The sequence below is a fragment of the Pseudorca crassidens genome, chromosome 16 (genome assembly GCF_039906515.1).
Source record: "Pseudorca crassidens isolate mPseCra1 chromosome 16, mPseCra1.hap1, whole genome shotgun sequence".
NCBI classification, from domain to species: Eukaryota; Metazoa; Chordata; class Mammalia; order Artiodactyla; family Delphinidae; genus Pseudorca; species Pseudorca crassidens.
This window is the reverse complement of record NC_090311.1, coordinates 41,364,498-41,382,829: the sequence shown is the minus strand read 5'-3', so window position 1 is coordinate 41,382,829 and position 18,332 is coordinate 41,364,498. Positions and strand designations below refer to the sequence as shown.

The window sequence follows — 18,332 nt, the reverse complement described above, 5'->3', positions numbered from 1 at the left end:
AGCATTCCTTTCATTTGTATTTTGTCTTGGAATAGTTTGAGAAGGATAGGTATTAACTCTTTAAATGTTTGGTAGAATTCCCTTGTGAAGCTTTCTGGTTCTATACTTTTGTTTGTTGGGAGTTTATTGATTATTCGTTTAATTTCATCACTAGTAATTTTTCTGTTCATATTTTCTATTTCTTCCGTATTCAGTCTTGGAAGATTATATGTTTCTAATTTGTTTATGTCTTCTAGGTTGTCCAGTTTTTGACATAAACTTATCTATAGTAGTCTCTTATCATTGTTTGTATTTCTATGATATTAGTTGTAAATTCTCCTCTTTCATTTCTAATTTACTTTATTTGGGCCCTCTCTCTTTTTCTCTTGATGAGTCTGGCTAAAGATTAATTTTGGTTTTCTTTTAAAAAAACAGCTCTTAGTTTCATTATTCTTTCTATTGCCCTTTAGTCTCTATTTCATTTATTTCCACTCTGATCTCTATCATTTCCTTTCGTCTAATAATTTTGGGCTTTGTTCTTTTTCTGATTCCTTTAGGTGTAAAACTAGGTTGTTTATTTGATATTTTTCTGTATCAATATAAATTTCCCTCTTAGAACTGTTTTTATTGTGTTCCATAGATTTTGGAAAGTTGTGTTTATATTTTCATTCTTCTCAAGGTATTTTTTTAAATTTCCTCTTTGATTTCTTTGTTGACCTATTGCTTATTTTTTTAGTACCATGTTGTTGTCTCCACATGCTTGTATTTTCTGCAGTTTTCTTCCTGTAATTGATTTCTAGTTTCATACAATTGTTGTGGGAAAATAACTCAATATGATTTCAGTAATATTAAATTTATTGAGACTTGTTTTTTGGCTAGCATGTGATCTATTATGGGGAATGTTCCATGTGGACTTTAAAAGAATAGGTAATTCTGCTCCTCTGGATGGGATGTTCTATTGCTACCTATCTAGCTCCTCTGGATGGGATGTTCTATTGCTACCTATCTAGTCCATGTGATACAATGTGTCATTTAAGGTCAATGTTTCCTTTTTGCATTTCTGTCTGGATGATATCCATTTGATATAAGTGGGGAATTAAAGTCCTCTACTATTATTGTATTAGTGTTAATTTATCTATTTATGCCTTTTAATATTTGCTTTATATATTTAGGCACTCTTAGGTATATATATGTTTAAAAATGTTATATCTTATTTAGTTGACCTCTTTATCATCATGTAATGCCTTTGTCTTTTGTTATACTCTTTGTTTTAAAGTCTATTAATTTAAAGTCTATAATTATTGTCTCATGAGCAATATTCTCTATTCACTATTGGACATAGGATAATAGTGGTCACAATAAAATCAATAATTCAAATTGCAATAAAAAATATAACTCTGGCACAGTCCTGTTATACTTATCTCAAAACTCTGGGCAAACTTCTAAAAGATTTGAATAGTGAAAAATTGTGTTCATAACAATCCCAACATTTTAAAAAAATTATGGAAGTATAGTATAGTTGATTTACAATGTTGTGTTAATTTCTGTTGTACAGCAAAGTGACTCAGTTATACATATATATATTCTTTTTCATATTCTTTTCCATTCTGGTTTATCACAGGATATTGAATATAGTTCACTGTGCTATACAGTCAGACCTCGTTGTTTATCCATCCTTTATATACTAGTTTGCATCTGCTAATCCCAAGCTCCCAATCCTTCCCTCCACCACCCCTCTCTCCCTTGGCAACCACAAGTCTGTTCTCTATGTCTGTGAGTCTGTTTCTGTTTCATAGATATGTTCATTTTTGTTGTACTTAGATTCCACATATAAGTGATATCATATGGTATTTGTCTTTCTCTTTCTGACTTACTTTACTTAGTATGATAATTTCTGGGTCCATCCATGTTGCTGCAAATGACATTGTTTCATTCTTTTTAATGGCTGAATAATATTCCAGTGTGTGTGTGTGTGTGTGCGTGTGTGTGTACACACACACACACACACACACAGCATTTTTATCCATTTATCTGTCGATGGACATTTAGGTTGTTTCCATGTCTAGGCTATTGTATATAGTGCTGCTATGAAAATAGGGGTGCATGAATATTTTAGAATTATAGTTTTGTCTGGATATATGCCTAGGAGTGGGATTGCTAAATCATATGGCAACTCTATTTTTAGTTTTTTGAGGAACCCTCTATACACTTTTCCATAATGGCTGCACCAATTTACATTCCCATCAACAGTGTAAGAGGGTTCCCTTTTTTCCACACCCTCTCCAACATTTATTATTTGTAGACTTTTTAATGATACCTGTTCTGACCAGTGTGAGGTGGTACCTCATTGTAGTTTTTGTTTGCATTTCTCTAATAATTAGTGATGCTGAGCATCTTTTTATGTGTCTGTTGGCCATCTGGATGTCTTCTTTGGAGAAATGTCTATTTAGTCTTCTGCCCATTTTTCAATTGAGTTGTTTGTTTTTTTGTTGTTGAGTTGTATGATTTGTTTGTATATTTTGGAAATTAAGCCCTTGTCTGTCACATTATTTGCAAATATTTTCTCCCGGTCTGTAGGTTGCCTTTTAATTTTGTTTATGGTTTCCCTTGCTGTACAGAAGCTTGCAAGTTTGATTAGGTCCCATCTGTTTATTTTTGCTTTTATTTCTATTGCCTTGGGAGACTGTCCTAAGAAAACATTGGTACAGTTTATGTCAGAGAATGTTTTGCCTATGTTCTCTTCTAGGAGTTTTATAGTGTCATGTCTTATATTTAAGTCTTTAAGCCATTTTCAGTTTATTTTTCTGTATGGTGTGACGGTGTGTTCTGCCTTCATTGATTTACATGTGGCTGTCCAACTTTCCCAACACCACTTGCTAAAGAGACTCTTTTCCCCATTTTATATTCTTGCCTTCTTTGTTGAAGATGAATTGTCCATAGGTGTATGGGTTTATTTCTGGTCTCTCTGTTCTGTTCCATTGATCCATATGTCTGTTTTTGTGTCAATACCATGCTGTTTTGATTACTGAAGCTTGGTAGTATTGTCTGAAGTCTGGGGGGGTTATGCCTCCTGCTTTGTTCTTTTTCCTAAGAATTGCTTTGGCAATTCTGGGGCATTTATGGTTCCATATTAATTTTAGGATAGTTTGTTCCAGTTCTGTGAAAAATGTCATGGGTAATTTCATAGGGATCACAATAAACCTGTAGATTGCTTTGGGTAGTATGGCCATTTTAACTATATTAATTCTTAGAATTCAAGAGCATGGAACATGCTGAATATCTTAACATCTCTTCTTTTGGATTTTAAATTGGTAAATGCACAAAGAGCTTTGACTTCTATTTCCAGGCCAATATCCATTTAACTACTAAGTTTTGTACTTTTATCTCCACAGTATGTCTTGCATTTGCATCCATCAGCATAACTCCAGGACAGCCCCTCTTAGTTCTCACTTGACTTTGGAAAAATCTCCTAATAGTTCTCCTTACTATATTTCACGATTCAACCTTCTCCAGTTTTAGTGTCTCAAAGCACAGTTATGACCTTATTGGTAGATGAATTCTCAGTGCAAACTGTCTCTTGAGGTTTCCTAGATTCAACCTGCAGCCTATCTCTTTTCCTTTTATTTAGAAACATATATTCTCTAATCTAGGAAAACTGAACTAATTGCTGTTCCCTCAACATAATCTAACTTTTTCTTATCATGCCTACCCTGATACTCTTTTGAACCTATACTTTGAAATTACCTTTATCCATTACCATCAGTTAAATGTTATCTACTACCAAAACATGTCTTAAATTTCTACTCTCTACATAAAATATTTCCTAATAGTAACACTGGTACATAATTTCTTACTCCAAACTCCTAAGCCTTCAAAACTCTTTTTTTTTTGGGTGTGCCATGCAGTTTGTAGGATCTTAGTTCTCCAACCAGGGATTGAATTCAGGCCCCAGCAGTGAAGGCACCAAGTCCTAACCACTGGACTGCCAGGGAATTCCTTCAGAACTCTTTTTTGACTCACATTATAGTTATCTATATTCATCTCATATCAGTTTTACAGGATTTGCTTAATGTAAAAGGACTGTGTCATATTAATCCCAACCCATGTTGAACTTTGCATAAAATAAGTACAATTAAATAAACTTAGTGTCCTTAATAACTGATTGTGAAAAACCTACACATTTCTAAATATTACATATACCTAACAATATTTTCAAATCCGTACTTTCTTCTTTAGGCAACTTCTTTAAATATACCATTTATTTTGAAAGCTTAATTTATGAAGTACACTTATAACTCTGGCCAGCCATTTATGTTAACTTTTGTTTCATTGTTTAAAAAGTATTTCTACAACATACTGGGTCTTATTTCTTTTCACTGTCCTCCAGTTTATTTTTAAAGTAATGAAGACTTTTTATTTTGTAAAAATAGTATTTATATAGGAAGAAAAATCATGATAAAAAACTTCCCTTCCTGTGAGGAGTGAATAACATTTGCCTTTGCTTTATGAAAAATAAAATCAGTTCTTATTCAGGTTTGCTAAACATTTATTTATTAAGCAATCCAAATAATGTAGCTTCTAGAAAAAACTCAGTTGTCCTTAGACTGAATATGTATGCTATAATCTACACTGTTTGCATCAATAAATTATTTATAAAAGCTTCACTTTGCATGTTGCAACTTAAGTGATTGAAAAATGTAATAAATGTTTTTCAAATTAAAAAATTCATACATATTTATTGGAAAAAAATTCTTCACCTACTTTTTACTCTTGGCCTTACTTTTCAAAGATAACCTTCATCAACTGTTGGTACATATCATTCCTGAACTTTATCTATGTATGTCAAAATGTATTCACACATGTGTACTAATATACAGATATGCAAATATACATTCAGAGTACTATGCTGAACAATTGTTTTTAAATTTGGACAATAGTTTGCATGTCTAGGTATATATGAATGGTAATCACCCTAATAATTACCCCCAAACAGTTTATACACAGCATTTTTTTTTCTGATTTGTTTCATGAATGAAGCAATTTAAGAGAATCAGAGAAAGAATTGCCATGACTTATTTTTGCCACCCAGTTATTAAAAATAAACCAAAACTTCCCTAAAACATTCCTAAGCATTTTAGATTCCCTAAACTCTCACTAATAGACTTGGTGGAACTGTCTTTGGTATATTTATGACCTTGTTACAGAGCAGAATAGATTCTATTCCAACGTGAGATTACAGTGAATGCTGTATATTAGCCACAGGGAATTCTTGCCTTCATCATGATCCATTATGGTTGGAATTTATTGCAAGCTAAGTTCTATCCATGCTACTAACAGTTGCATAGGGGACTAAAGTTGACAGTGACAAGAGTTCCAGGTGACCTGGTTATATCTAATCTATGGGCACTTAGTGCGAGTAAGTGGCGCTGAGTCGCAGCACACTACATCTGATCCTCTACTTACAAAGGTTGTGACCTTTCTGTCCCATGCTAACACTTACTATAGAATTAGAAGTTGATATGGAATGGTTTTATAGGTCTCTCTCACAATATTTATAAGATAAATAACTTTAGAAGAACATAAATTGTCACCTGATTGTCTTCTGAGAGGTGTGCCAAGGGCTAATAGTAGAAGTATTTATTGTTTTTTACTTTACAATTGAAATATGCAGTACTTAAAAAGCCTATTAAAGCAAAGACTTTAAAACTGGTAGTAAAAAATGGAGGTCATATAATTTAAATTCTTTCCAGAATATTTCTAAGACCTAGTCTTTTTAAGTTATATTTTAGTCTCAAGCTTGCAGATTTTCAGTGATGGGGCTTAATTTTTTGGATAGTCCATTCTATTCTGACCCACTTTGGATTAATAGAAAATCTCGACTTACATTGAAAACATATGCTTTGTAATACTTTTTATTTATTGTTCTTATTTCTATACTCTGAGACTACAATGAATAAACTAATTTATCTTTTCATAACAACCATTCAGATGTCTGATGAATCTTGTGATTTTTAGTTTAAACATCTCAAATTTTATCACACATTCTCAGGATGATTAGACTTCACTTCCAATTTGGCCATAAAATGGTGCTTATTGTAATCCACCTATCTCTTCATCTATTATTAATGCATATGAAGTAGTTTGTATTATTATTCTAGTAGTCCATTTACAGTGTTGGCATGTAAACTCATCTTTACAAGCCAACTCAAAATTTTTTAAAACTCAAAAGTTTACAATTATATTTTCATATTAATGTTTGTAGCCACTTATTACTATATTTGGGCAATTAACTTTTTTTCTAATACAAATAAGATTATTTAAATTTATTATTGTAGAAGTGTAGATTTTTGATACTTATTATTCTGATAAAATTATTTTGAACCTTGTCTTTTATCATTAAATGTAGTATATATCCTTCTGAACTTTGTAGCATTCACAGATTTTACACACATCGCTTTAATACATTTATATATGTCAGTGATTAAAAGTGAATTGGGGCAGACATTAGAACTCAGATCTGTATGGTACTTCACTAGAGACCTTCCTCCATATGATAATGATGCTTCAAGTTATTCTTTCTAGATACAATTATTCAGCCAGGTACAATACAATTTGATTGCATTTCTCTTTATTGGTCATAAAAATATCTTGATATTAAACAATGTTTTCTTCAGGTTAGGTATAGTTTCTACAACATTCTACTCATTAGAAATGTGACATTTTTAATGAACCTACCCTAAGTTCCAGTAATCATTGCTATATCTTTAAATTGGTTTTAATCCAAATATTTAATAATTTGTTTTATAATTCAAGATTGTCAGTAGTTTTTTTTAGATTCATGTTTTTTTACTTTTTTGGATATTTAGCTTTTTATAAGTAAAAAATAATTTACATCTGTTATGTGTTAATATGTGCCTAGAACATGGTAAGCTCATATAATACTTATGATGATTATGTCATGTCAGTGTTTAGTATTATCCCCATTTTTAGAAGTGAATAAACTAAGCACAGAGAGAGTTTGCATCTAGATCATACAATTAGTAGGTTATGGAACTAAGGCTAGAAGCACAGCAGTACAACTCGGGTAGTACTCAGTCATCTGTTCTAGACACAGTGCTAGTTACTGGGTAGAGAGATTTAGTTATGACCAAAATAACACCCCAGGCTTTATGAAGCTTCCAGTATAGTAAAGGGAGACAAACTCAAACAAATATATAAAATGTGTAATATGCCATGTGATGCATGAGAAATGTAGTAAAAACAGTAAATAAATAGGGGGAAAGTTGAAAGGACAGAGCAGACTGGAGGCATGGCATTCTAAACAGGGTGGTCAGAATAGATCATACTGATAGAATTATATGTAAAGAAAATTTTATAAACTCAAAAATATTTTAAAAATCACAAAGAAATATTCTGTGGTGTTAAACACTTTAACTCTAGAGTCAGAGATGTGTGTATCCCACTTCTGCAAGCCCTTCATCATAGCACCTGAGTAATAAATGCCCCCTTGATGACAATTCTCCCCTTATAAGAATTTATCATAAAAAATAATTAAAGTTAGCACATATTTATGTACAGTATGTTTACCAAGATATAAACATTTTGCTTGTAATGACAAAAATTGACAATAATAAACATCTCATTATAAGTTTTTACTTAGACCAACTATGCTATAGACTTATGATGGAATACAAAATATAGCTTCATAGTAGTATACATCAAAGTGCTATAGAAAATCTGTATTTGCAAACATGGGATGATATTCACGTGTGTGTGTGTGTGTGTGTGTGTATAAAACAGATGTATATTTGGAAAGAGGGAAAGATTAGCAAAATAAACATCTAACTGTATAGAATTAGGAAGTTTGATTGGGTTGTGAATGGATTCTCTTCTTTTGGTTATCTATATTTTAGTTTTTATCAGATATGAATGTTTAATATTTTAGCAAAAATATAGATTTAAACAAATGATATACCATGTTATACAGTCTCTCTATCCTATGTATATTATCATTAATACATTGTTTTTATAAATTAGAAGTTTATGTCATTGCTTCTTTGACTTTTGGAAGGACAAAATTTGTGGCATCCCATCAAATATCAGACATTAATTTTGTGATTGTGTTCGTCACCAGTTTTCTAATTAAGAACATAATACTACCTCAGACCCTATATTTTGAAAATTAAGCAATGAAATAATCATGATTGTCTTCACTTTTCCTTAAAATAAGGAAAAATGGATCAATTTTTATAGATTACTATCATTTAAAAGTGAATAAACATAGAAGATTTTATTAAACAAATACTTTGACAGTAATGAGATGCTTCAGTTTCAATTATTTTTTTAAAAAGATGCAATTTCTGTGTTGCAGCCTCCAATGAACATACACTCCATCGTGGTACAGGTTCAGTGCATCAACAAAAAAGTGGGTACTGTTATCTACCATGAAGTTCGAATCGTGGTGAGAGACAGAAATGACAACTCACCCACATTCAAGCATGAAAGCTACTACGCCACAGTGAATGAGGTCAGTTTCTATCCACTACTCTCTGCTTCCTTTTTATTGATATACGTAATTGACTGTATATTTTAAATATTTTGAAATTATTCCTCTATAGTAACAATCTTAACTGTTTAAAAATATCAAGAAAACATTTTAAAAAATAGTGCTTTAGAAGAAATAAGGTCTGAGTGACTTCTGATACAATTTCAGGAATTCACTTTGCTACAGGAAAAAAATTGCTTTATTTATAATAATGGCCAAAATGTTGGCATTTTTTAATCATCTTCAACAACTTAATGCCTGAATCTAAATACATACACGCTTACTGAGGCTCAATGGGTGCTATTTATTCTCATTGTAAAATGAGACAGATTTTTGTTTTGTATCTCTGAGGTGGTAGCAGTAATTCAATACTAGAAGAAAATATGTATTTGAGATTTTATTAATTTAAAGTTATTTTCTCAATTTTAAAATCAAGTTCTGGCATATTAAAAATATTTTAATATAAATCAAAGCTAAATTCTTATAAGAAAATCCTTATCAAACTATTTAAAAATATTTTTAAAGTAGTATTATTGCTTTTATTAGAACATGCTTTTTTGTTGTTTCTTGTTTTACTTTGTTTTGTTTCCCCTTTGAACCAAAATCCATGGGCCAAGAACACTTTTTATGTTATTTTTTAAAAATAGTGCTTACTCTATTAATTTTTTGTAGAAAAAATATAAAATATTATAAAAAATCATAAAATATTTCTGAAGTATCTCTAATATCATCTATTATGTGTACTTTAGACACAAAAAATGAACTATATTTTTAATAGCCTATACTTTAGCAAATCATCTTTACCTCATGTCTTTTTTTTTTATCTTAAAATATGTACCTACTTTATAGGAGGAAGTCAGTATAATTTGGGTATTAAACACAGCATTGGGCCTATAACTTCTACATGCTTTTTGAAATTATTTAAAATGTATCCTATTTACCTCAACATTCTTCTATTCACTAAAAATTGAAGAAATTATGTTTCCTGTAATCTGAGACTTTCTAGATTGTATTACTAAAAACAAAATAATAAATAAAAGAAATAAAAGCTTTTTAAAGTTTAACAGGCGAAATTACTTGTTAGTTAATGCTCGACCTTTTTGAGCTAACTTTTACTTAATAGGCTTCTGCTAAAACAGACAAATGCTAATTAATGTAATTAATCATGTTACATGATTAATTATTTTAGCATCTAAAGCATACTTTTTGAATGAGATTTTGCTTTTTTTGTTTGAGTGCTAGCTTTGAGTATAAACTAATAGATGAGTTATCTTAGGCAACATATCTAATTTTAAAATCCATTCCTGTACCATGTTTAACTGTTGTTGGATACATGTCTTTAGTTCATTTTTCATAAAGAAATGTATAATGTTCAATTTGAATTCAAAGTATCCTATGTAATTTGACTACTTCCACTCCCCCTCCAATTTTTTTCAGCACCTTGCTAAAAACTAACCTTTTCAAATACTATTTTAATTGTGTCACTCTCCTATTCAAAAATTGTGTAATTTCTCATTATTATCAGGAAAAATGTCATCTATCTCCACTGGCTGATTTTCAAACCCTTCCATAATCTGATCTTTTGTCAATGTATTCTTAACTTCAATTGCTCTCTGATACTGCCTCATTCTGTTCAGATTAACTTCCTCATGTCTTACAAATATATTCATTTCTTTGGCTTTGCTCACACTGTTCAGTTTACTTAGAATGGAATCTTCCCTACCTTGCAAGTCTCCAAGTTTTATTCATCTTTTAAAATTTAACACATGATCTATTTCCATTTCTTATTTCTATACTCATCCCCAGCTATACACATTGATCAATCTTCAGTTTCTCCAAACTCTAAACTCCTATGTCATCTGGATAAATGTTAGAGTGATACAATTTATATAAACATTAAACATTTTATCTTAAACATTATTTGTAGAGGCAAGATTTCTTTACAAAGCTGCCTAATTATGATTTTCTCTCAATGCATTTCCTAAAGACAACCGAGGCAATCCTATCCCACTGTTACTGTGGTCATATATTCTATGATTTGATTATGTAGAATGTGTGTAATTGATGATATTTTCCTCCATTGATTTTGCTCATACTCTCTCATATCTATTTTCTTGTAAAGAGTCCAAAGTTTATTTAAACATCAAAACATAATTATAAGAAAAAATGAAATTTAGCTATTTTTCTCATCCTTCATTTATCTGAGTAGTTCTTAGTTTAATTGGCTTGAATGGGTTTATCTTTGTATCTATATCTCTCCACTGGGAAAATACATTGCAATTTTATATATACCCATATGTATATATGTGTATGTATATATGTATGTGTGTGTGTATATATACTATGTCTGTGTGTGTGTGTGTGTGTATATATATATATATATGTATATATATATACACAATGCAACTACAGTGCTGCCTGTAAAATAAAATTAAGTAAAATACATTTTACTCTGTGCAAGATTGCAAGATATTTTCCATGCTATTTCTTCTTTTAGTATAAGGCATGCAGTTAATGCAGTTAAGACTAGAAAGATCTAAATGCTTTTCCAAAAAAAAAAAACATTCAGAGTTTAAGAGATTGTTGGTGTCAAAATATTTTACACTTCATCAGAATGCAAAAGATAGGTACAAAGTCATCATCACAGATTTATAAAAGAAGCTTCTAAAATTAAAGTCCTGATTAGTCACTCTCCTTATTAACTGTGAGAAAACCAAGACCTGGAGCAGCACATGAATTGGCTACCAAGGTTTAAAATTCTTTGTTTGTGAGACATAAAGCATTGCAAGTATTTTTTTTCTCTCTGGGTAATTGGAGACTCTCAATTAGTTTTGGATAATTGTATCATTAAGTAATTAGTCTTGTTGGTTCGAAGAACAAATTGCAAAGTCTAATTGCTGCTGATTATTCTTAAGTAATTTTTGGAAGATAAATATTTTCTGGCAGTGATGTCTTTGATAACACATGCATCCCATTTCAAAAAATTCCTTTTGACATAATAAAAAGTAAACAAGGACAAGTCAAGGCAGACGTAGTGTTTTCTTGCGCCTGTGAAGAATTAATCTCAGGATAATGTAGAGGTTATATTTGTCCTGGTCTTTAATGATCTCATTACAGATGGGCAATTTTTTTAGTCAATATTAATTTGTTCTTTTGGTCACCTTGAATATCACACTAAATGTACTTTGCTGCTGTGACATGATGTGATTTATTGGAGATAATTTGTTGGCACTTTCTGAAAGAATGTTTCCTTGCATTTCTCTTGACAGGTAGATGGTTTACAGTCAGAAAGAGAGAGAAAGAAAGGAAGGAAGGGAGGAGAAGGAACCATATATTGTGTAGTAATGTAGTATTTACTGTTGAAAAAATTTGCATGTAAGTGGACCTGTACCATTCAAACGTCAAGGGTATATATAAAAATTCTGAACTCTATTTCTTTGTTCCTGGAAACTTGGGGAAATAGAGTTCAGATGTAATTATAAGGTTGGACTCAAGGAAATTGCCAATGTTCAACTATTTTTGATGTATAAAAACGGCAATTGAATAATATTCTATAAATAAAAAAGGTGTCTTAAATAAAATTTCATGCCACTGTATTATGGTAATGTTTCTATTTTGGCCTTATACTAATCAAAAATACATACTTCATGTCTGTTTTCAGCACTGTTGTCTCCTGATGGTGTTTTGAATTTATGTGGTGAACTGTTTCTACTATCACTTAAGTTTTGTTTAACTTAGACCTTATTTTCATGGATTGCTACTGACTTAAATATAAGGAGTTCTGTATAACAAGCTTAAATTAAGAAAGGATTAGGGCTTCCCTGGTGGCACAGTGGTTGAGAGTCTGCCTGCGGATGCAGGGGACACGGGTTCGTGTCCCGGTCCGGGAAGATCCCACATACCGTGGAGCGGCTGCGCCCATCAGCCATGGCCACTGAGCCTATGCGTCCGGAGCCTGTGCTGCGCAACGGGAGAGGCCACAACAGTGAGAGGCCCGCGTACCGCAAAAAAAAAAAAAAAAAAAAAAGAAAGGATTGAATGGAAGGAGAAGAAACTGAAGAACAAGTTGGGGTCATATCCTGAAAGGCACCATCAGTTATAAAGAGGAGCTTTAGGCAATAAGGGACCAGTAAATGGCTTAGAATATAAGTGCATTCAGATTTGCCAATTTATGATATCATTCCCACAGCTGGATGGAGAATTTTTTGAAGAGGTGAGCTGAAAAGAGATGCAAGGTAAAAATCTTGAACTGAATAAAAATGGAAAAAGAGGGTGTAGGAAGGCTATTAGGTGGATAAATTAATGAGAAAAGATGACCTGTTAATTGCAGAGGGTAAAGGAGAAAAGTGTAGACACTATATATTGTTTAGATTACCTTTGAGGTTCTGGCTTAAAATATAGCAGGATCCTACTGAGAGAATATATTAGAGAAGAACACTTTTGGGAAGATTTGCAATCTGAGGAGAATATCAGTTGTTGCAACCCAGCAAGGAATGTCTTTAGATCTCGAATAGTCCATGTCGAATAGACATAAAGATTTGTGAACCACAGTGAGTAAATTAAGATTGCCAAAGTGAGGTGTTTTGCTTTGTTTGTTTGTTTTTGATTTTGCAGAATATGACAGATAGTAGGTATCAATAAAAATCAAAGTAGTATGAGAATGAGGGGGTATTGATGCAAAAGATATATATATATATATCTTGTTTTAAGTATATAACTTTACATGATATGTATGTATATCTTTATATATCATGTAAAGATATATACTTAAAACATAAGAACAGATATATACTTAAAACATAAGAACACTAATTATAAACCAGGAGATAACCAACAAGTACAGTCTAATGTTTTTGTTGCCTAGAACATGAATGAAATAATGAATAATATACATATTAATCAAACAAAATAAAGAAAGGGAACAAACAAAACAGAACATAGAATAGGTAGGAAAAATATGAACACTTACTAAGAGTGTTCAAAATAAAAGTATTCATCTTGTACAAAAATTACATTAAAAGTAAAGGGGAAAATACTCAAATTGAAAAACAAAGTTTTCAGACTAGATTAAAAAATAATGTCAAGGATTGGTTCAAGATGGTGGAGTAGAAGGATGTGCTATCACTTCCTCTTTCGAGAATAACAAAATCACAACTAATTGCTGAAAAATCATCGACAGGAAGACACTGGAACTCACCAAAAAAGATACCCCACATCCAAAGACAAAGGAGAAGCAAAAATGGGATGGTAAGAGGGGCGCAATCACAGTAAAATCAAATCCCATAACTGCTGGGTGGGTGACTCACAAACTGGAGAACACTTATACCACAGAAGTCCACCCACTGGAGTGATGGTTCTGAGATCCACGTCAGGCTTCCCAACCTGGGGATCCGGCAACAGGAGGAGGAATTCCTAGGGAATCAGACTTTGAAGGCTAGCGGGATTTGATTGCAGGACTTCAACAGGGCTGGGGGAAGCAGCGGCTCCACTCTTGGAGGGCACACACAAAGTAGTGTGTGCAGTGGGACCCAGGGGAAGGAGCAGTGACCCCAAAGGAGACTGAACCAGACCTACCTGCTAGTGTTGGAGGGTCTCCTGCAGAGGCAGGGGGTGGCGGTGCCTCACCGTGAGGTAAAGGACACTGGCAGCAGAAGTTCTGGGAAGTACTCCTTGACATGAGCCCTCCCAGAGCCCGCCATTAGCCCCACCAAAGAGACCGGGTAGGCTCCAATGTTGGGTCACCTCAGGCCAAACAACCAACAGGGAGGGAACCCAGACCCCCGCATCAGTAGACAAGTGGATTAAAGTTTTACTGAGCTCTGCCCACCAGAGAAACAGCCATCTCTGCCCACCACCAGTCCCTCCCATCAGGAAACCTGCACAAGCCTCTTAGATAGCCTCATCCACCAGAGGGCAGATAGCAGAAGCAAGAAGAACTACAATCCTGCAGCCTGTGGAACAAACACCACATTCACAGAAAGAGGGACAAGGTGAAAAGGCAGAGGGCTATGTACCAAATGAAGGAACAAGATAAAACCCCACAAAAACAACTAAATGAAGTGGAGACAGGCAAGCTTCCAGAAAAAGAATTCAGAATAATGATAGTGAAGATGATCCAGGACCTCGGGAAAACAATGGAGGCAAAGATTGTGAAGATGCAAGAAATGTTTAACAAAGATCTAGAAGAATTAAAGAACAAACAACAAAGATAGGGCTTTCCTGGTGGCGCAGTGGTTGAGAGTCCACCTGCAAATGCAGGGGACACAGGTTCATGCCCTGGTCCGGGATGATCCCACATGCCGCGGAGCGGCTGGGCCCGTGAGCCATGGCCGCTGAGCCTGCGCGTCCGGAGCCTGTGCTCCGCAACGGGAGAGGCCACAACAGTGAGAGGCCCGCGTACCGCAAAAACAAAAACAAACAACAGAGATGAACAATACAATAATTGAAATGAAAAATACACTAGAAGGAATCAATAGCAGAATAACTGAGGCAGAACGGATAAGTGACCTGGAAGAAAGAATGGTGGAATTCACTGCTGCAGAACAAAATAAAGAAAAAAAAATGAAAAGAAACAAAGATAGCGTAAGAGATATCTGGGATAACATTAAATGCCACAACATTCTCATTATAGGGGTCCCAGAAGGAAAAGAAGGAGAGAAAGGACCCGAGAAAATAGTTGAAGAGATTATAGTTGAAAACTTCCCTAACATGGGACAGGAAATAGCCACCCAAGTCCAGGAAGCACAGAGAGTCCCATACAGGATTAACCCAAAGAGAAACACGCCGAGACACACACTAATCAAATTGGCAAAAATTAAAGTCAGAGAAAAATTATTAAAAGCAGCAAGGGAAAAACGACAAATAACATACAAGGGAACTCCCATAAGGTTAACAGCTGATTTCTCAGCAGAAACTCTACAAGCCAGAAGGGAGTGGCATGATATATTTAAAGTGATGAAAGGGAAGAACCTACAACCAAGATTACTCTAACCAGCAAGGATCTCATTCAGATTTTTTGTTTTTTTGTTTCTTTTTAGCAGTACGCGGGCCTCTCACTGTTGTGGCGTCTCCCATTGTGGAGCACAGGCTCCGGATGCGCAGGCTCAGCGGCCATAGCTCACAGGCCCAGCCATTCCGCGGCATGTGGGATCTTCCTGGACTGGGGTACGAAACCGTGTCCCCTGCATCGGCAGGCGGACTCTCAACCACTGCGCCACCAGGGAAGCCCCTCATTCAGATTTGATAAAGAAATTAAAAGCTTTACAGACAAGCAAAAGCTAAGAGAATTGAGCACCACCAAACCAGCTTTACAAGAAATGCTAAAGGAACTTCTCTAAATGTGAAACACAAGAGAAGAAAATGAGCTACAAAAACAAACCCAAAACAATTAAGAAAATGGTCATAGGAACATACATATCGATAATTACCTTAAACGTGAATGGATTAACTGCTCCAACCAAAAGACACAGGCTTGCTGAATTGATACAAAAACAAGACCCATATATATGCTGTCTACAAGAGACCTACTTCAGACCTAGGGACACATACAGACTGGAACTGAGGGGATGGAAAAAGATATTCCATGCAAATGGAAATCAAAAGAAAGCTGGAGTAGCAATGCTTATATCAGATAAAATAGAATTTAAAATAAAGAAAGTTACAAGAGACAAGGAAGGACACTACATAATGATCAGGGGATCAATCCAAGAAGAAGATATAACAATTATAAATATATATGCACCCAACATAGGAGCACCTCAATACATAAGGCACCTGCTAACAGCTATAAAAGAGAAAATCGACAGTAACACAATAATAGTGTGGGAATTTAACACCCCACTTTCACCAATGGACAGATCATCCAAAATGAAAATAAATAAGGAAACACAAGCTTTAAATGACACATTAAACAAGATGGACTTAATTGACATTTATAGGACAGTCCATCCCAAAACAACAGAATACACATTTTTCTCAAGTGCTCATGGAACATTTTCCAGGATAGATCATATCTTGGGTTACAAATCAAGCCTTGGTAATTTAAGAATATTGAAGTTGTATCAAGTATGTTTCTGACCACAACGCTATGAGGCTAGATATCAATTACAGAAAAAAAAACTGTAAAAAATGCAAACATATGGAGGCTAAACAATATAGTACTAAATAACCAAGACATCACTGAAGAAATCAAAGAGGAAATCAAAAAATACCTAGAAACAAATGACAATGAAAACACAACAACCCAAAACCTATGGGTTGCAGCAAAAGCAGTTCTAAGAGGGAAGTTTATAGCAATACAGTCCTACCTCAAGAAACAAGAAAAATCTCAAATCAACAACCTAACATTATACCTAAAGCAGTTAGAGAAAGAAGAACAAAAAACCCCCAAAGTTAGCAGAAGGAAGAAAAAGAAATAAAAGGAATCCTAATCGGAAAAGAAGTAAAACTGTCACCGTTTGCAGATGACATGATATTATACATAGAGAATACTAAAGATGCTGCCAGAAAACTACTAGAACTAATCAATGAATTTGGTAATGTAGCAGGATACAAAATAAATGCACAGAAATCTCTTGCATTCCTATACACTGATGATGAAAAATCTGAAAGAGAAATTGAGGATACACTCCCATTTACCATTGCAACAAAATGAATAAATTACCTAGGTATAAACCTACCTAAGAAGACAAAAGACCTGTATGCAGAAAACTATAAGACACTGACGAGAGAAATCAAGGACGACACAAACAGATGGAGAGATATACCATGTTCTTGGATTGGAAGAATCAACATTGTGAAAATGACTATACTACCCAAAGCAATCTACAGATTCACGGCAATCCCTATCAAACTACCGATAGCATTTTTCACAGAACTAGAACAAAAAAATTCACAATTTGTATGGAAACACAAAAGACCCTGAATAACCAAAGCAATCCTGAGAAAGAAAAGCAGCTGGAGGAATCAGGCTCCCTGACTTCAGACTATACTACAAAAGGGAACCCTCTTGCACTGTTAGTGGGAATGTAAATCGATACAGCCGCTATGGAGAACAGTATGGAGGTTCCTTAAAAAACTAAAAATAGAACTACCATTTGACCCAGCAGTCCCACTACTGGGCATATACCCTGAGAAAACCATAATTCAAAGAGGGACATGGGGCTTCCCTGGTGGCGCAGTGGTTGAGAGTCCGTGCGCCTGCCGATGCAGGGGACATGGGTTAGTGCCCCAGTCTGGGAAGATCCACATGCCGCGGAGAGGCTGGGCCCGTGAGCCATGGCCGCTGAGCCTGCACGTCCGGAGCCTGTGCTCCGCAACAGGAGAGGCCAGAACAGTGAGAGCCCCCTGTACCACAAAAAAAAAAGAAAAAAAAGAGAGACATGGACCACAATGTTCATTGCAGCACTATTTACAATAGCCAAGACATGGAAGCAACCTAAGTGTCCAATGACAGATGAATGGATAAAAAAGATGAGGTACATATATACAATGGAATATTCCTCAGCTATAAAAAGAAATGAAATTGAATTATTTGTAAAATTCAAATAATTGTAAAATTATTTGTAGTGAAATGGATGGACCTAGAGTCTGTCATACAGAGTGAAGTAAGTCAGAAAGAGAAAAACAAATACCGTATGCTAACACGTATATATGCAATCTAAAAAAAAAAATGGTTCTGATGAACCTAGGGGCAGGACAGGACTAAAGATGCAGACATAGAGAATGGACTTGAGGACTCGGGGAAGGGGAAGAGTAAGCTGGGACGAAGTGAGAGAGTAGCATTGACATATATACACTAGCAAATGTA

The 18,332-nt window shown here is 34.2% G+C and overlaps 1 protein-coding gene across 1 annotated transcript in view; it reads left to right on the top strand.

Annotated features, from left to right (window-relative positions):
* The window catches only part of PCDH15 (protocadherin related 15), a 1,039,293-nt gene that overhangs the window by 596,565 nt on the left and 424,396 nt on the right, over positions 1-18,332 (top strand). The window contains exon 7 of the mRNA XM_067710150.1: positions 8,351-8,506. Coding sequence (XP_067566251.1) covers positions 8,351-8,506 — 156 coding nt within the window. The remainder of the gene's footprint in view (positions 1-8,350; positions 8,507-18,332) is intronic.